Raw genomic sequence first — 19,972 nt, 5'->3', positions numbered from 1 at the left:
TGCATACTAAAGCATATGTTTCACAAATTAAGAATTCTATGTTATAAATCAAATGTCATTGTTTTTCCCAATCTTTTAAAAGATGAGGTGGGTGGGGTTCATGTGTCGATGCGCTGCATGGTTGGGAGGGTGGGTGGGTGACTAGTTGCTGACAGAGGGAGAAGCTTGGGATAGGATAGTGTGTGTGTCTGTGTGTGTGTGTGCTGAGGGCGTTTGGGTAGGGGGGTAGGGTGGCGGGGTGGCGGGGTGGGGGGGTACTGTCTGAGAAACTGCCAGACAGTCGAGCTGCCACACACAACGTGGCATAACGTCTGAGCTAGCCACTTCTGATGGCACTTGAGTTGTGTCTCTTTTGCAGTCTATGTTTGTCTCTTCTTCTTTTGTGTTTCTCTCTTTTTCTTTTTGGTTGTTTTACTCTCTAAGTCATCATCTGTAATACATTTCCTTTGTGTCTGTTTTGTTATTTTTCTGCATTTCAGATCCTTTTTTTTATTTCAATGCGCATCTTCATCCCTCACTCTCTCTTTCTGTTTCTCTTTTTACCTCAATCTCTTTTCCCTCTCTCACATCCCAATCTATTTCTCTCTCTCTCTCATCCCTCTCTCTCTCATTGTAGTCCTCATTCCACCGTCCACATGGTCTGACCACACACACGACCCAGTTCTGTGTGTGTTTTGGGACTGCCCGCTCCAGTGGTCAGGCGAACCGTGGTTGCCACAGAGGGACGGTCGGCACCTCCAGGGTGACTCCAGAGGTAAGCGTGTGTGTCACTCTCTCACTGTTGGTGACCACATGACGGATGTGTTAATGATTTATGTACAGTAGCGCCACTGAGTTGCCAGGACTGCCAGTCTATGTTCAGGCACTGTGCTTGGACATGTATGTGTGTGTGTGTGTGTGAAATGTGGCACACTATAGCACTACTATATAGCCAAGGGAGAAGGGAGTTTTGGTGGTGCTAAGATGTCTCTGGGTGAATGCTCTTTAATTTCACTCTAACCTATTTCTCTTGGCTGCTGTCTATGACTCTGTGTTGGGTTGTGGCACTCAAGACAAAGTGAAGATCCGCAAACTGTAGAGCTCCCATTTAAGTATTTTTTATCGGTAACGTTTTAAGCCCTTATGGCCCTTGCTCAGACTTCCACAGGTTACGAGATTGCTTGAGATAGAGACAAGTGATGGTGTCTTTTCAGTGCACAAAGACACACGCGCCTCGTGTCGCCCATGGGACACACCCACTCAGACTTGTGCGCTTCTGTCTTGGCCCATGCTTGGCACTGACATGGGTTGTGAGCTGCCACGATGGGCTATGTTCAGTAGTAATCTCTGTTTTGTGAAAGCCCACCCTCTTACGTGGTTCGGCTAGCACATGAGACATGCAAGAGGAACAAAGCTGGCCTAGACTGGCAAAAGCAATGACCTTATGTCTGTCTGATTACTCAGGGTAGGCTCATTGGTTGGTTGGTTTACTTACTTGGCTGAAATAGCTCTCATCAAATCTATACCTAATGCCATGTGCGTCAGACAGCTTGATTGAAACAACCCACTTCCTCTTGTACTCCATTAGCCTGTGCCTTTACACGGGTTGGCTGCTCATCACCATTCTTGTCTTAGCCGCAGGGACAGGCTCTCTAGATGAGTGGCAAGATGTAAAATTGATGATGTGATCTCAGTGTAAGGCAGAAGAAGGGACTGCCTCCCATCCTGCACTGTGTAATGTCTGCACCATCCTCTGTCCACCCCATGGTCTTTACATGCATAGACATACATGGTCTACACCTGGTTCTGGGCAGGACTGCTCCTTGGTGGCCAAGAGTTGTAAAAGTCCGGCTTCAGAAAGTAAAAGAAAAAAAAAGTCCTGCCACATATTTGCTCCAACCATTTACCAAATCAGCTGAATCTAATAAGTGCAACTCCTCAGCCAGGTAGATGAGCTAATTAATGAAATCGCCTGTGTTAAATGCATAGGTACAGTAGAAACAAAACATGGTAGGACTTTCTGGAGCCAGACTTCTACACCTCTGTCCTTGGCATTTGGTAATGTCTGACAATATCTAGTTCTCTTATATACATATATTTTTTTTAAATCAAACATGGCACTTTTAACATAATGTAGGTTATAATAGAAACGATAGTCCAGCTATTTCTCTTTCAGTGGGACTTAACCAGGAAGGTATTGTAAACTATATAAATTCATAGCACAGCTTAGCATAGCAAATTGAGTGAAAAAATTAATGTTGTTTCACTTAAGTGGATGCATTAAGTCACTCACTGTATGTGTATTATGTGTGTGTGTTCTGATTATGTGTCTATGAGTGTACAGTGGTCAGCTGCCGGCATGAATGTGTGTGTGTGTGCATGGCTGTGAGTGTGTGAGTGTGTGTGTGTGTATGTGTGTGTGTGTGTGTGTGTGTGTGTGTGTTTCGCTGGCCATTCATTGTCCTTCTTCCCTTGCAGCGACCTGTCGCCATGCTGCCCTGTGATGGTCTTCCCTTTCAGCGGCGGTGGCCCGTGGCTAAGCTGCTATGACACACTGAAGCGTCCTGTGCCCCCCCTGCCTGGGGCCTGCTATGGGGGCGCAGGAAGGCTCCCCAATTATCCTGTCAAAGTTTTGGAGGGAACCTCTGACCACCATATATTTCAGACCAACACAGATTTTTTAAGGGTATGAGGATATATTTCTGGACTCTGTACTTCTGGATAGAGTGATATTGATGAGTAGTTCATGTTGCTCTCCAAATGAATGTTGAATTAGCCATCATTTTGTCAATCCCCACTGTATTATTCCCCATGGGGATCATTCTCTTCCTGCCGGCATGCTATTAATTGAAAACATGCTACGAGATCACAACTTGTGATTTTCCCTTGCTTTGCATTACGAACAAAAAACAAGCAAATAAGCACAGTGGACGTACTCCGTTTGACCTTTTGTCCCCCCCTCCTGACACACACACCCCACCTCCACCACCCCCACCTTTACCCCTTCATCATTGTCTTCTCATATATTAGCATTTTGTTCACACTGGCTTGGAATTCGTGACCTTTGCCCTCTCCCAGCGTGACTGATTTCCTTTGGTGTTCAGAGTGGACCAGGGTTTTCTAGCACCATTTGAAATCGGTTGTGCTGAAAGGCATGGCGACCCCACCAGTACAGTACCATACACGATGACTTCATTAGCACTAATGTCAAAAAATCAAAAGGTAATTTGTGAGTATGAATCAAAGTTGTGAGTATGCCAGTCACAACCCACCTGCACATGTATTGATTGTGTAGTATGTAGTATGAATTGCTATCTAAGGTCTCTTCTGCACTAGAGCTTGAATGTTATTCCTCATTTTTGTAAGTCGGATTAAAGTGCCTGCTAAATGAATAAATGTCTGCTAAATTAATAAATGTAATGTAAATGTACAGACATTTTTAGACATTTTTGCACTTGATTTAAGTATTTTTTTTGACCTTGTAAATCTTCTTGTTCTGTTGGCAAATCTTGCAAGTGAAAGTTTCTTGTTGTGAGGAAATACTTAGCACTTTGAGTCCCTTTTCTGGTTTGTTTTGGATAAACTAGAGTGGTGGACACAGAAATGTTGACGATGGGTCCTGGCTCAACTTTTTGACTCGTTTAGAATCGCCTTTGACTGCTACAGAGTGGCTGGCTACAGGCATGCAAAACATGTCCTTAAAACAACCCTTAACATTTGTTTTCAAAACTGTGCAACTCACCGAGTGGTTAGTGGTGTTTGTTGATGATTAAAAACAAATATAAGTATAAGTATATAAGTATATATACTCTTTTGATTCCGTGAGGGAAATATATCGGTGCAATGTATGGTTTCAATCCATGTTTTTTTGCTATAGTGGAACTATTTTTTCAGATACCTCACAACCGCGTATAACCTTATGCTCGATATTTGCGTTAGCACACTCTCAACCACTTGATGGCGAATATTATATTTATTGAAACAAAACAGAAAACCACTCATATAGTCAAATATGTGGATATATAGGGTATAACAAATCCCCAGCCTTGACCAGGATCATGGGGCTTGGGACACCAGAATATTGGTGTGGCTGCTCTCTTGTAGATGGCCAGACGGTGGTTGACACGGTTGATCTGTGGGACCAGGTTGTCTCTGCAGTGCGGGAGCTGGGACAGATCCACCTTGGATCTGGTGGTAAGCGTCTCATCCTCTCCAATAATTTTTTCAGCATGATGCTGCGCACGTTGTTCACAGATTTTTCACGGGCCTGGCCATACATTACACAATCTAAATGCCTCGATGTCCTCCACCACATCTGGCTCCACAGACCAATGATCACCAAGTTTTCTGAGGACATAAATAATTATAGTATTACAAAGTCACAATGTATCAATATCTATGTTCAGCATTAATTGCCATTACATGCTACAGAATATCTGACTAAAACTATTTAATTGCACGGTACTTTGGATTACTCTGTAGCTTTTTCAGAGGCCCAACATTCCCTTTGCTTCTAAAGGCACTTGTAACGTCTTCCCCTGTGAAGACGTACAGGCTGAGTATTGTTGTGCAGTAGTCTGCCCCCTAACATTCTGCCAGTTCGCTGACATTTAGGATCCGCCTGTGCTTTCTGGTCCTAATGTCGACGTAGATGGTCAGCGGGACGGATTAGGCGTGGTGTAGAAGGATGAAGAAAATGTCTGTGTCTGGAGTCCTCACCACAGCCACCTTGTGCCCCAGTTGAGCGGCATACAGCAGGTGCAGAACAATCTGGGTCTGTACCTGGGTTGACTCCACCTGAGGTATCTCACATGTGGTCACCTGAAACAAGTTATTGAGTAAGGTGTGATAGTAATACAACATTTGACCAGTTTCTCATGTATAACTGGGCTTGGCTAAATATTTCCTGGTCAAGGCTGGGAAAAGACTGAAGAGGGTACCCTGGAATCAGTGTGGTCTTGTGGACCTATCCTCCCCACTTCACTCACTGATTTGCTGGAGGAAACAGTCGAGGAGATGGATGGAGATGGTGAAGAAGACAAGGAGCAAGTATATGAGTGGTTTTCTGTTTTGTTTCAATAAATATAATACCAATCTAACGGTTTATTAGACATGTTAAAGACTGTAAAAATACAAAAGTTAGAAAACATATATCAATAGGGTCCATAGGGGAGGAGTTCCAGTGATCCAATGTCACCGATTTCTTTACATTTTTTGGTGTTTATTTGAGTTTTAATACCACCATACATCATCTAATCATGACAATCCTCATATCTATCAATTCCTCATGGAAAGACGAATAGAAATTGGGGTGGATTGTGTCTGTAGGGTGTATTGTTCAGATTCTATGTAGATTTAAAGTTTTCATTTTTTACAGCCGAAAACACGGACACAAAAGATGATACAAAAAAACACATATGGGACAACAATTTGCGTGGGGAACATCAAAATTCCTTTTCTAAACACCTTAAGGATTACAAAAAACTAGGTTAAAAAAATATACCTTTCGGGTGCAGGTGAACCCCACCTTCCTACCCTACTAATGAGAGAGCATGAACCATATCGTTTCTCCCGTATTTTATTTGCCATATTTGACGACCGTCTACATTTCAAATCATAGCCTACTTCCAGGCACGCGGAAACATATGCTGAATAACAAATTCATGAATGTCCGACGATTTCTCCCCCTGCATATGATTCGAATTTAGACAGCTAAATACGCAATTTCAGCGCCGTGTATGAGTAGGCCTAAGAGTGAGAAGTTTTATAATGCCCTGGGCAGCCACATTCCACTGCAACTATGCAGCACTTGCCACTCCGAATCATCATTAAAAACTGCGCTTGCACACACAAGACCCATAGAAGTGCACTTGACTTTACATCATTAACCTAAGGTAAATTCCTTTTCTGATTTCTTTCTCGTTATTGCCATGGCAGTACGCATTTAGAATAAAGAATAATGTTCGCGAACCCTTTTGTTTTGTTGCCAGCATAAAAACAAGCTTAGGCTACAATCGGCCTATCCGCAAATTTTAAACACAAGGGATGAATTGAACGATGGCGAAGTCGGACATATGGGCATAGTTCATATTAAAAAAAGTTATACAATTTGGAACTCTAGCTTTTCCCCAACGCAGTCTTTTAATGCCATCTCATAACGTGCACAGACTGCACCATGCTTAAGCCCAAATCACACCAAAGATTCGCGACACAGAGCTGCAACATTCTATTAACCAGCAACTTGATGCAAAATTCTAAAACCTTGCAACTGTGACCAGACATGGTGAATGCTTTGTGATGGCTTGCAACGACGTGCAACATCTAATTCACACTGCTGCAACTCCTTTCTGCAACGGTTTCTTGTCGTTGCAAATTTTTGGTGTGAATTGGGCTTTTTTTTTGTTTTTTTTTAGACGATTAAATACAACCTAAAAAACAGAAGCTAAAAAACAGACCAGGCCAGACCAGAAACAGAAGCTAAAAAACAGACCAGGCCTCTATTGGAGCCCGGCCTTTAACCCAAACCTGTAGCCACGCTAGGCGTTTAAAAGACAGGCGTCAGTTTGGGACTCGGCTATTATTTGAAGTTTTACTGTAATAGCATAAAAGAAAAGCATGTTTGGCGAAGTCTCTGGCCAGGGTCCTGAAGTGATTTGCGGGATCGTGCAGGATTTCCCCATACACCCCTTTATTCTTTAACTGGAAGACGGGAGGCGTAAGGGGAGGTGGTGGGTTGCGAGCGGAGTGACACCGATGCTGCAACTTTGGTAGGTAGTGTTGACGAACTGACCGAAGTGTCGGTTAAATAACCCGGTTCGTGTCACTGAGCCGGGAGAATCGAGTGCCAAACGTCAAAAACGGCTGTGCTCGAGTGTTCTCGTCGCTACTTTTCATCGTATCGCGTATTAGCGCCTCTACTGGAGTGGTAGTATAATCAGTCAAACTATGATGAGCCTGTGGCTCTGGGCCTCATAACCGTGGCTGCGAAACGAGTCAAACAGTTCGCTAGGTTCTCCGGGCCTCGTAACCGTGGCTGCCACACGAGTCAAACAGTTCGCTAGGTTCTCGGCAAGTTGTAATCAACCGATCACATAAGCCGGCTAGGTTCACACGTGACGTCTTTTTTGACAATAAAAGTAGACTGTTTAAAAAAGAGCCCTTTATCTTGTCTCGGCAAGTTTGATTCATACCAGCCTTGTTAGTGCATCGTAGCCTAGATGATTTATTCATGGCAATTCACACATTATCGATGGGGAAGTAGGCCTACATCTCATATTAGCCTACAAGTCATATTATTTTAAAGTTATAAAGTTAAATGTTAGAGAAGTGAATGTTGCTGGCCTCATAGTAGCCTCACGAAGACCGTGCCATTCTGAATGAGACCGTAATCGAGGGTGAGTCTAATGTTATCAAACGGTCTAGGTTCTCGACAAGTTAGTTATTAACCAAGCCTTATTCTAGTATCGTAGATGATTGTGTTCATGGCAATTTACACATTATTGATGGGGAAGTAGCCTACATCACATAAGCTTCAAATAGGCTACACGTTATCTGGGTAGCCTAGTTATAAAGTTAAATGTTGCTGGCTTCGTTCGCATCAGGCTACTTTATAGTTAGCCTATAAACGAGACCGTAACCGAGGTATAGGCTATGAGTCTATGTAATCAAAACGGTTGTCTAGGTTCGCGGCAAGTTATTAATCATGCCTTGTTTTTAGTGCATCATAGGTGCTTGTGTTCATGGCCATTCATATATCGATGGGGAAGTTCATCACATACAGCCTACAAATACACGTCATGTTATCTTTGTAGTTAGAAAGTTAAATGTTAGAGAGGTGAATGTTGCTGGCGTCATAGTAGGTTCACGAAGTGACTGCGCGCCAGGCTACTGAAGGAGACTGTAACCGAGGGTATGAGTCTAATCAAACGGGTGTTATCGCAAGTTTGAGTTATCAACCGATCGCAGAAACCTATTTATTTCTCGTGCATCTTAGGTGATTGTGTAGCCTACATAGAGGTTCATAGGCTACATTACCGATGAATATAAAATACAAATAGGCCTACACGTCATGTTATCTTGGTAGTTATGTTAACTGAGATGTTTGTTGGTAGGTAGGCTGTCACAAGGAGACTGTTCAACAGGTTAGAGACCGTAACCGTGCTAATGTATGAGTAATCAAACGGGTGTCTTGGTAAGTTGAGTTATCAACTGATCCCAAAAGCCTTAGTTTCGTGCATCTTGGAATTGTTCATTGAAATTCATATCCTAAATTACAAAGGGGGGAAATATTATATGACATAGGCTATGTTATCTTGGTAGTTAAGTCAAATGTTAGAGAAGTGAATAGAATAGAAGTGAATTGGTAGGCTCACAAGGAGACTACTGAACAAGACCGAATGTATGGGCAGTGCTTGAGTCTAGTGTAGGTCAATATGAGTGTGTTTGTCAGCTAATTTCAGAGACATGGAGAGCATGACATTTGCAGCTTGAGACTACATGTCTTGGAGCGACTATGGCGGGGGAAGTAACGCGCGATATACCCCCCCCCCGTCAACCGGCGAACCGGTGACCGAATCCATTGACTCGGTAGGCCGACCAACGACCGTCCGGTTGAACCGACTTGCGTAAAAAAGTCGGTTGTCCCATCACTATTGGCAGGTAGAGGTAGACTGCAAATAAATAACCTGTCTGATTGAAGGAGGAGGCGTGGCAAACTCCGTCATGCTCCTCCCAAACTTCTGTTTGTAAATGCCATTTCACTATTTCACATTCCATAATTTGCAAACAGATATAATAGCATAAAAGAAAAGCATGTTTGGCGAAGTCTATGGCCGGGGTCATGAAGTGATTGGCGGGATCGTGCAGGAGTCAGCTGCGCAGGCACCTCCAAAAATGCGTAAAAGATGAGGGAACCTATAGGACCACGCAAACAAATTCAACGGGAGAGCGCGAGCTGAGGTGTGCTAATTTCCTCAGATCAGAGACATTTAATCTGATAAGAGTGATAGGCGCGGAGGATCACGGGCCAGTTTGAGAGATCGGACAGGCCATTATTTGCCGCGTTGGTGGCTGCACCATAAAATAATGAGTAGAGTAACGGCCTGCTACCGACTTGCGTTAGAACAGCGTTGAGCTGCGTTTGAAACCAGGAGCGAGTAACGTAACGTCCATAGTCTGAAGAGAGGGTCTATCCATGCGATGGAAAAAGTCATTAATTAATTGTATAGGGGTGCAGGAGAGAGTAGATGTTGAAAATAACAGCCCAAAACACGCGGTGGTGAAGTTTGACATCTAATGCACCCCAATTTTAGCAATATAGGCCTAAGCAATTAAAATGCTGTAGCTAACTGCGGTAGCTAACGGCAAGAGAAGTTGTGAGCAGCAACAATTATTAGAGAGGATTCAGAGGAACAGAGCAGAGCTACACGCTGGTGCAGGTGCTCCAAGGGTCAGCAATAGAAGTAACGGAGCAGAGCTACACGCTGGTGAAGGTGCTCCCTTGGTCAGCTAGGGAAGGGCTTTAATATGCTGGCACTCTCTGAACACAGATGAAGGCAAAAAAACTCCCAGACATTTAAAGGAGAAAAAATCCTTTCCTTGCCCTCTTAGCAATGAGTGACAGAGCGGCAGCTCCTGTGTATCAGCTGCCTTACGGCCAACGCCAGCATTCAGTTGGGGTAAAAGCGATGCTCCCTTAACCTTAAATAGCCTACATTTTGTGATCACCACATAGATTATATTTTGTTACTATTTCATGTAGACATGGTCTCAGATGAGATGCCGAAATGGGATAGGGTGGTGGCACCAATCCAGGGAAAAAGGGGTGAGGGAGAACTACGGACGTGGTCCCTGGCTGGGGAAAAACGCGGGCTCGAATGTGGTTCGCGTCGGCAGGAGATGATGGGGAAAGGGAAAAGGTAGCGATGCGGTCGCTACGGGGGAAGGGGGAGGAGGTTGCGCAGCACCCTGGGTCGGCAAAGAGAAAAGTGGGGAGGATAGATAAAGAGGCCACAGTAGCGGAAGGCAAGGTAGAGGGCTGCATGCGGGCTGCCATAACTTGCTAAGTTGAGTGAGCAGGGGGAAAAGGCTGATTAGGAATAGAGAAAGAACTGCAGTAGCAGAAGGCAAGGTAGAGGGCTGCACACGGGCTTAGTTGAAAAACATGTTGCATGAACAGAGGGGGAGATGCCAGAGGAACAGAGCTCCGCGCTGCAGCGCTTGTGCTCGGTTGATCGGCTATAGTAGGAGAGGAAAGATAAACTGATTGTTGGAGAAGGCGAAGCAGGTCTGCTTTTCCTGCGGAACTAGGGCAATTGATCCCACGCGTATCCAACTCTGCTCTTATCAAAGATATGGTCCAATCTGCGAGACTGGCGACTTGGCTCCTGGATTGACCAAACGCGTCTTGCGAGCGGAGTGACACCGATGCTGCAACTTTGGCAGGTAGAGGTAGACTGCGAATAAATAACCTGTCTGATTGAAGGAGGAGGCGTGGCAAACTCCGTCATGCTCCTCCCGAACTTCTGTTTGTAAACACCATTATATGGGATTTTGCAAAATGACAAATAAAACACGACAAAAACTGTATTTCGCTACGCTACTGTACTTGTTTTGGAACATCAACGAACATCACTAACCACTAGGTGAGTTGCAGTTTTGAAAACGTACGTTAAGGGTTGTTTTAAGGACATGTTTGTGCATGTTAAGGACATGTTTGTGCACTTTGTAGCAGTCAAAGGCGATTCTAAACGAGTCAAAAAGTCGAGACAGGACCCATTGTCAACATTTCTGTGTCCACCACTCTAGTTCATCCAAAACAAACCAGAAAAGGGACTCAAAGTGCTAAATACCGGAATTATCCTTTAAAATAAGATAAATTATCTGGCAAGATTTAGGCTTGCATGGTTTGTAGAAAAATGCAGGTACTCGCCCCTGACACAAAATATTAACCAAAGTAAAAAAAAACCTCCCAACACCTGTATTCTAAGCCGGGTCTGCATAATCATGTAGGACGACCAGCATTTGGTGACCCGTGGCTTGTATAACAGTAAACTGCTGAATGAATAAATATGATGAGAAATATTTGTGGTAATTTGTCACCTTATTAGCACCACACCAGCAATTCAAGGATATTTTTTTCAGAGGGTGTCTGTTAATAGGTCTCTATCTTTCTTGGCTTCTACCCACTGCCTGTGTGTCAGTGTGTCTCTGTCTTTTTCTGACATGGTGTGTAGTTTGGGATTAACAGGATAAGTTTGGGCCCAGAGTTTACGAGTCAATCATTAAACGAAGCAGCCACGAGGCTAATGGAAGCACAGCACACAACACTTACACATGCACACAGACATACACAGCACTTACACATGCACACACACACAACACTTACACCATGTCTCTCCATCCCTGTGGAATGAAAGAGGGAGTCATGGGACAAAGCAAGAGAGAGAGAGTGAACAGAGAAAAAGAGAAGAGAAGAGAGAGGGTTGTCTTCTTCTCCAGCTGAGGGAATCAGGTGCCCTCTGTCACCTGGGCAACCACCATGTCTCTGCACCATGTGACGCAGTCTGCTGTGGAACCACTGTCAGTGTGATCTGAGCAAACCCACTTTTTCAGCCAGAGCTCTGCAGCACTGTCTCTCCCCTGAGCCCTGGAAACAGGTAGGAACATAGACAACTTCTCACGGACGTTACTTACTTAAGGTGGTTTACTGTAGAAATTGATTTGGGAAATCGTCTATTAACAAGTGAAGTTGCTGGTTAAAGTAAATTGTGCTTTAGTTTGAATGATTGTGGTCAGACTGCAACTCCAACAAGGAAGTCTAACAAGTTTAATTGCACTCTGACAGGTGATCAAAGTTGTGTTCTCATATATTACGTGTCAATAAGAGTCTCCCACCTGATTGGATAATGACTATGGAGGGAGAAGAGTCAGACAACATGCCATCAAAATACCCTGAGATCGCTGAGGAGGAAATGGAACCCAGCAATGTGCCCAGTTACCGCCAGTATCTGCACAGGTGAGTTATAGCCACCCACGCTCTTAATATGGCCTTGCAACACCTAATGTCATTATCAGACAAGGCAGGTCAAGCACATCAGGTCTGCTACATCTCCAGGTGTGAAATAGAATTATCTTTATAATCGTAATAAGTACTAAGAAAAGGAAATAACTAGCCTATGGTGTGTCTCTGGTGATGAACGAGCAGGCTGGTGTGTGGCTCTGTGACATTGACTGATGCGTAAGGGAGAGTCTGTTTTCATTTGCTCAGCTGCCTCTGTCTGTCTCCTCCCAGGCTGTTTGGTGAGGCCACCACTCAGTATTTCCTCAGTGACTCGACCCTGGAGAGGGACACGCCCCCCTGGTACACTCAGATGATGGATCGCCTGGGAGGTACCAGACACACTTATCACACAAGTGTGTGTGTGTGTGTGTCTGTGTGTGACATGGGGGGGGGGGGGTTTGTATTTGAACCTTCTGTGTTTGGTTACTCCTTAACGTGTCTTTACATTTTTCCTTGCTAATACCAATAATAATAACTTATTTTCAAATTAGACACCATGATTAATGTTTGTTTGGCCCAGAAGGTACAGCACTATAGGTGTAGCATAATAATTGGTGTGGTTTTGCTCCACTGTGTAGAGATTAGAGACTACATAACATCTGTTTTTAGACAGTCTAAGTGCAGAGGCGGTATGGAATGCCTTGAGTGATCGGACCAGAGCCTTAGTGATGGAAATAGAGGCAAACTCTTACCAGGTTAGTCCACTTGCCACCACACTGAGGTATACCATAAAAACATTAAAAAACATAGGACATAGTTTGATGTTAGAGTCTAATTGATTGAGAAAGGGGTACGCACATCCAAGAACTTTTGCTAGATCAAAACTCAAACTGAAGGTAAAAATTAAGTATATCTGCACACTGTATGAAACTTTAATTCATCATAGCAATGTCTCAATCTCACAGATCTTTGTCAGGCATTACAAAATCATCACAAAGCAAGACAACAATATAAAGACACAGGTACAAATGTACAAATTTTAATGGGAGCCACCAGACTCACCAACAGCTTCATACACCAGGCTGTTAGGATGCTGAACTCTCTCTCCCCTCTCCCCCCTCCACCCCCAGTTACATAACATCCTGGACTTTGGACCTACAATGGCTGCCTTGCACTACTCCACTTGTACACTTGCACACTTTGCAACTTGTTGTTGTTGTCCTGTTGTCCTGAAAACACAACACACTTCTGCTGCTCTTACATAACTTGCACCACTATGCCACTTGCTTACTTAGGTCAAACAGAACTACCTCAGCCATTTATTGGCCTGACTTTGCACTACTATATTGACTGTCTATGCACAACTGCACATTTTCAACCCAATTCTGCTGCTCTTATTTATTCATTGTATGTGCCTTCTTATTTACTTTTTATTGTTTACTTGAATGTTATGTTTGTCTGTGGACTTAATTGGTAAAATTATGTCTGGTCTCCACCGTGGGATAGTGAGAAACGTAATTTCGATCTCTTTGTATGTCTTGGCATGTGAAGAAATTGACAATAAAGCAGACTTTGACTTTGACTTTGACTTTGATACTCCAACCTAAGTCCTCTTACCTCCATCTGAACAGGCTAAAAAAGTCCATTTGGAAGGAAATGGGATGCGAGGCAGGAACTACCGTCGCCATCTCTCTGGAGTCAGGTTGATGTTCCGTACTGCTAAATATAAGGAAGCGTGTTCCGCCATTCTCCTCGAACGGAACCCACCACCCTTCTTCCTTGACCTTGAGGCCAGTGGACCTGCTAGGTACCTAGAGCATGAGGAGACCCGAGCTGTGGAAACTTTCAAAGATTAGATGTTGTCGTGACAACAAGGAGCACATAATTGACATGCATGACTTGTTCTTTTCTGCTTTAGGTACATCCTTTTTTTTAAACTTTCAAAGATTAGATGATGTCGTGACAACAAGGAGCACATAATTGACATGCATGAGTTGTTCTCTTCTGCTTTAGGTACAACTTTTAGGCAACTTAAAAATAAACACATTAAGGCAGAATCTCTGAGTGACGTACACTAGAGCGTGAAACTTTTGCGTTCACCTAATGCTTCTTTATTTTAAGACAGTGTACTGTTTCCTTTATCTACCATCACTGGGCTGTCAGTTCACACACTAAGGGCCCTATCTTGACAATCTAATGCATGGTCACTGGCAAAAAGTTTATTTCAATTTAGTGGGATGTCCAGTCCATTTGGGAGTGCTTACCCCAATAATGTTTGAATGACTGAATAAAAAAATCTGGTGATGGTGCATCTTCAGCTGTGCTTCATATTTGCCTCTCCATCATTACCAATGTGCAAATGGTGAATAACTACTCATTGTGAGATGTATTTCGTAATATCTTTATTCTAATTATGTTTCCTATTGTAATTGTGTGATTTGTAATGTTTTGCATGGATGTGCGCTGGTGCACGTTCATGGATGGTAGCTCTTAAAATAAGATATGAACAACTCGCCATGGACTTCTGACCAGGTTTCTCTTGGTCAGTGTGTTGTAGTGTAAGACAGCAATTTTTAGACAACGCACCAGACCACTCCTTAGGTTGTTAAGTGCCACACCCCTTGGCACAATGTTTAAAAAAGAGAACGTGCAAAATATGAAAATAAACGTTGCGCTAGGAAAATAAAGAGTATTTTTCCCCATGCACCAGTGCGTAAATAGGGCCCTAAAACTAAACTTCAGGATAATATCATCACATAGCCTACCAAACCACAGGGAGGCGCCACCTATTCATTCAGTGTGTTTCCCTACAGCATCTGATCTCAGTTTTAAAACTGACAGGAATTACTCTCTCGAGACTAATTCCTGTAATAACTTTCTGTGAAGAAAAAGAACTGTCTGGATGTAAAGTAGTTATAAGTAGTTGTGTTTCTGTCACTATCTTAACCTTGTCGACAATAAAGTGAATTGTAATATAGAAAGAGCTCATGTGTGAGTTTGTGTGTATTATGTGTTTTGTGTGTGTGAGTGATGTATTATATGTCTGTGTGTGGGGTGGGGTGGGGTGGGGGGGTGTGTGCCACCGGTAGTAGTCTAAACGCATGGGTGCACATCAATGATTGCATTTTGCCTTTGTTGGTCACCACTTAACAGTGCTAAAGCTGTGCACACACACACACATACACACATCTGTGCACACACATGTCACACCATCCTGCAAAATCTGCCTCTCTGACGAGATGAAGATGACCGCAGTTGCAACCTGATCAGAACAAAAGAAAATTACACCCTGATTACAAGTGGATGCAAGAGACGGCCTGTCTTATTATCTGTGGGATTTGTCTGGCTCCAGTAGCCTAATATGCTTGTTGACAGATTTTGTCAACGTGGTGGTTCTAGTAAGATTCACCCAGTCTAGACATAAACCTTAAATCTGATAAAATGGAGGAAGCAAGATTACGGCAAAATAAAACATTTATACATAATATTTACCCATAAATTGTACTATAAAATGTAGATGTAGAATGTAGTGTTATCTACTCAATTAAATTATGTTACAATTCATGACATTAGCCTACAGGAAGACATCACGGCAGAAAAAAGCCTAATCACAGAAGAGACTGATGTTAGAGGGATACATAATTAGGCCTACAGTAAAGGCTTAAGTAGGTTACAGTTCCAAATATTTTGGGTGTGATCAATCAGATCGTATTCTACACTACAGTACAGTGCATACACGTGCAAGTTAGGGTACTCAACAACATAGGAATCGCCTGTCAGCCATGTCACCGGGGAGGGCGGTAGCGGCCCGTCATCGGAGCACATTGTAGCGGGGCGACACCCCTATCATGGAAATTCTTTACCTGCCTGAAATACTGCACGACCATTTCTTACTTACAGCTCCTCCCAAACAGCAGGCTAACTGTCTCGACCAAAGTACTAGCCTAAGGATTTAAGCAGGTGGACCAGCGCGAAGCAGTATAGGCACATCTCGGCGGCACGAACAGGAACAACAGGTGAGATTTGTGGACGCCTTTAACGCCAACTCGATCCGTTTTTAGTTTGCGGCAAAAGCAAAACTTTGCCATGGTCTGTAAGCTACTGCGCAGTGCAGATATAGTTCGTGATTGGTGCATGATTATGCACGAGTCTTTCCCATAACAGGCTAAGTTTTAAAAAAAAACATAATTAACATACGGCAAAGTGTAACAAGTTATTTTACTCTTTTCTGCTGTTGGGAAGCTATTTTGACATTTGAGATAGTCTACTACTGAGTGCTGCCGCACATTTATTATGGAAGATTATAGCCTATCACCAACTTTGTGTGTGTGCATGCGTGCGTGCGTGCATGTGTGTGTGTATAAGCTATGTGTATGTGTCTGTCTGTGTGCAATTATGTTAATACGTGTCAACACAATGCACAGGAAACCACATGTTGCCCTCTCTATTGTAGACTTTTGCTAGAAATCCCACCACAGTGAAGTGATGGGTGTTCTGTGGTTAAATCGGTGGCCTGACTTTGAGTGATATGATCCTGCTGGAATGCCACACAGGCACAGGGGCCATAGAACACAAGGATTTTTGTAAGATGTGCAGATAATAACATTCAGGGCATTATAAATATGGTACAGACAAAATGTGTTTAAACTGTGTTCAAATAGGCCATTAGGCCTACTTATGGTATTGCTCTTCTGAGACTGGTGACCACATCTGTGTTTTGCAGATAGGATTAATTCAAGTATCCCTGTAGCAGGCTTGTGCAAAATTCCAGAATTGAATTGAAACTGGCTCTTAAATTCCAATTTAATTCTTGAATTTCACTTGCATTTCAATTGAGGTAGCAAACAGGAAGCAGAATTGCAATTCGAATTTTGCACAACCCTGCCCTGTAGCCCATAGAATTGTTATTATGACAGCATAACCTATTTACAATGACCTGAAGCTGGCATAATGCTGTTGATTTTTAGACAGTGTTATGGTGTTTCCTGGATTGATAGGTTTGAAATGGCACGCATGTGGGCTTGCCTTGCCCCCTGGTGTTGCTCTGGGTCCCCACTTTCCCACTGCCACTCTGTCTCACCTCGGTGGCCTTGCAGGAGCTCAGCGCTGCCTGACTACTGACGCTGTGGCCCTGCATTCTTCAGGATTAGAGACCCAGCAGAACAGAGGCGCGAAACACAGACAGGGTCAGGTGCCCCTGTCTGAAGACACATCAAGCCTCTCTTCATTGGGAGCCCTGCTTCACTTAACACTGGACTTCGTGCTTACAGTTAATCAAAAGGGCCGATCATTGCATGGAAAGCAGTTATTTTGTTAAATATATATACTTGTTGATATTTCTCCCGTCAGCTAGAGTATGGTTTATATAGTTTCTGTGTTTCTGAATGAGAGAGAAACATCTTTCAGAGGGGTGCCCACTCCCACCATTTCAGAATGCCCACACACACACACACACTCTTTATTTCCTCAGTCAGTTGGTGTTTTCCCAGTGCCACCGGTGCAGTGGAGGGGTATGGGAAAGGACCAGGCTTCTCTCGTCCTCCCTTGGCTTAGCATTGCTTTAATCGGCTCTCCCCTGACCTTTGGCCCGGTTGCCATGGGCGTCCATGGGGGTTAAGGAGTTCCAAGAGTCTAAGTCCTCAATGGAAGTGAGGCCCCCTCAGGTTCACCACTGTGCAACCTGTTAACACCCGAAGCAGAGGATGATCCACCTCAGTCATGCGAACAGCTATTTATGCTGGAGTTTGCCATACCTTGAGGATGAGTGTCAACTAAATGCCAAACAGTATCTGAACTGCCTCTGTTAAGAGCTGCATGTTAACTTACATGGAGAGTGAGGTCTGATCTTGCTGCAATCTCTCTCTCTCTCTCTCTCTCTGTCCCTCTCTTTCTGACACACACACACAAACACACACATACACAGTCATGCATTTTGCATGCCCACAGCCGCAACTCACGTCCTCAGAGATGAGGTAATGTTGCCTCTAACTGCTATTTAGAGAAGCACTTGATTGCATCAGTGATGTATCCCACTAATTGCAGGCAGTGACTGAAATGCCGGTTGAGAACCTGTCAAAATATCCTGTTCGTCTCCTTGCTCTTATTCTCTGATCAGCAGCTGTGTGTCTATGAAAGTCCAGTAGCAGTTGGTTTGTTTTGTCGACTTTTTCCTTGTTAAAGCCTTTTTTTCTGTCGGCTTCTCCTCACAGATGTGGAAATGCCTTTCCCTGCTAAAGGAAGTTCTATTCATATCTCTTGCGCTTTGACTGGGATGCTTGCTGTGCACACTGGATACATACAAAAAAAAAACCACAACAACAAAAAAAAAAACATGTTTTGTGGTTTCAGGAAGACCTTCCGATATTTAAGGTTTTGCCAAACATATTTTTTCTTGTTATAACTTTTAGATGCTGTAGTGCTGTCTTGCTGTGATGTCAAATGAAGTGTGCTCAAAGTATGGGCTCTATGAGGGACCCCTAGGTCAGGTTGACACCTTTGAGGGCCCCCATGGAGAGGAGATGCGTTAATGATGCGAGGCACCCTGTGATGTACAGTGGACGGATGGATGGATGTAAAAGGGGCACCTGTATGTGTGAAGTGCATGAGTGTGCTTCATGAAGTTTTACGGAATGCCATATGCGCCCTGACTAACCATACTAACACCCATGGCTTTTTGATGTTGCGGTGCAAGCTGCAGGCAGACACCCCATGTGTGTCTCTTTTGAGACAAATTGCTTACTAAACTTTCAAAAAATCAGGTGTAGGTCTCAGAAGGGAAAGTGGATGTTGTTACAGTATGTGTGTGTGCATGAGTGTGCATCAGTACGCATACATGGGTCTGCGTGCGCAAACCCATGGATGTGCGTGGGTGCTTGTGTTTGTACCTTACTGTATGTGTATATCTGAGAATATTTGGGGAGATTTATAGAGCTTTTAACTAGTAAATAACAATGATTTTGATGATTTCATATGATAATTTCTATGTTTTAATCATTATAACTTCATATCTGTAAAATATTGATTTTCATTCCGCAATGGTACAATGTTGCCTGGGGGCAACAACTGAATTTAAAATGAGATTTTTGTTAAGTATGATACTTGTAATGCATTGAAAACCAGATAAATATTTTTGTTGTAGTGTTTATAAGTAATAAAGATAGGTGTTTTAAATGAATAAGTTTGCTTTAATTCTTAACAATAGGAATTATTTATCTTTTTATCGTTATGGTACAATGTTGCTTTGAGGCAACAAATCTTAAAAATTAAAAATATATATAAAATATATATTGTAACATGAGTCGCTTTGGATCAAAGCAGCTGCCAAGTGAATAAGTGTAGTATAAGTTTAAAAAGCCTCCATGTTAATTTTGCCTTTCCATAAAGGGGTCGAATCTTGGTGTTTTATGTCCCCAACGTTGTCTTTAAGGCAGCGCTGCCTGGAAGGCACTAGGGTTAGGCATGGGTTAAAGTTAGGGTTAGGGTTGGGGTTAGGATTAGGTGCCTTTAAGTCAGTGGTGGCAACGCTGCCTGTAAGACGACGCTGGGAGCTTAAAACACCATCGAGCCTAAAGTCACAGGCAGGGATGTAGTGGTAAAATAAAAGGGTGGGTAAACTATGATTTCTGTGGTCACATTGAGGTGGACTACGCCTTGCGGTATTGGATTTTTAAAAAAGGCATTCAGTTCATGTTTGATGATGTTGGACGTTATTGTCCAATATTTATAACAATATCAGTGGTATTAAATGGTTCCTAGAGTGTACATATTGATTTTTGAATGTTAGAAGTTGAAATTGGTGAATAAACTCTTTTGAGAGGTGGATAAACTCTAATAAAAGGTGGATAAACTCTATTTCTGAAATTTCAGAGGTGGATAAACTGTGTTTACTTGCGTTTAGCCTACACTACATCCCTGGTCACAGGCCAGCACCTCGGGTGGGGCGTCACATGCCCGGGCTCCTGGTGGCGTTGAGTCTGGCCCTGTGTAGGTGAG

General features: G+C 43.3%; 2 protein-coding genes across 2 annotated transcripts in view; both read left to right on the top strand.

Moving 5' to 3' along the window:
• The first annotated feature begins 11,435 nt into the window (after nucleotides 1-11,435).
• Nucleotides 11,436-14,289, top strand: si:rp71-17i16.6 (uncharacterized protein LOC100148415 homolog). Its single transcript, XM_042098549.1, has 5 exons — nucleotides 11,436-11,636; nucleotides 11,825-11,995; nucleotides 12,272-12,369; nucleotides 12,650-12,735; nucleotides 13,612-14,289. The coding sequence occupies exons 2-5, from the start codon at nucleotides 11,886-11,888 to the stop codon at nucleotides 13,834-13,836; spliced, it is 519 nt and encodes a 172-aa protein (XP_041954483.1). The 5' UTR covers nucleotides 11,436-11,636; nucleotides 11,825-11,885; the 3' UTR covers nucleotides 13,837-14,289.
• Nucleotides 14,290-15,865: 1,576 nt separating this feature from the next.
• Nucleotides 15,866-19,972, top strand: part of lamb2l (laminin, beta 2-like) — a 54,648-nt gene continuing 50,541 nt past the window's right edge. The window contains exon 1 of the mRNA XM_042098089.1: nucleotides 15,866-15,996. The gene's annotated coding sequence lies outside the window, so the exon portion shown is untranslated. The remainder of the gene's footprint in view (nucleotides 15,997-19,972) is intronic.

Source organism: Alosa sapidissima, chromosome 7 (genome assembly GCF_018492685.1).
Source record: "Alosa sapidissima isolate fAloSap1 chromosome 7, fAloSap1.pri, whole genome shotgun sequence".
In the NCBI taxonomy this organism is placed as follows: domain Eukaryota; kingdom Metazoa; phylum Chordata; class Actinopteri; order Clupeiformes; family Clupeidae; genus Alosa; species Alosa sapidissima.
The sequence above is the reverse complement of the archived record's forward strand: the minus strand, read 5'-3'. Positions and strand labels throughout refer to the sequence as shown.

Excerpts from the sequence above, each read along its gene's own strand:
- si:rp71-17i16.6 (XM_042098549.1), top strand. The coding sequence starts at position 11,886 with ATGACTATGGAGGGAGAAGAGTCAGACAACATGCCATCAAAATACCCT. Across the intron at positions 12,370-12,649 it reads GATGATGGATCGCCTGGGAG|ACAGTCTAAGTGCAGAGGCG; the intron begins GTACCAGACACA and ends ATCTGTTTTTAG. Across the intron at positions 12,736-13,611 it reads TAGAGGCAAACTCTTACCAG|GCTAAAAAAGTCCATTTGGA; the intron begins GTTAGTCCACTT and ends CCATCTGAACAG.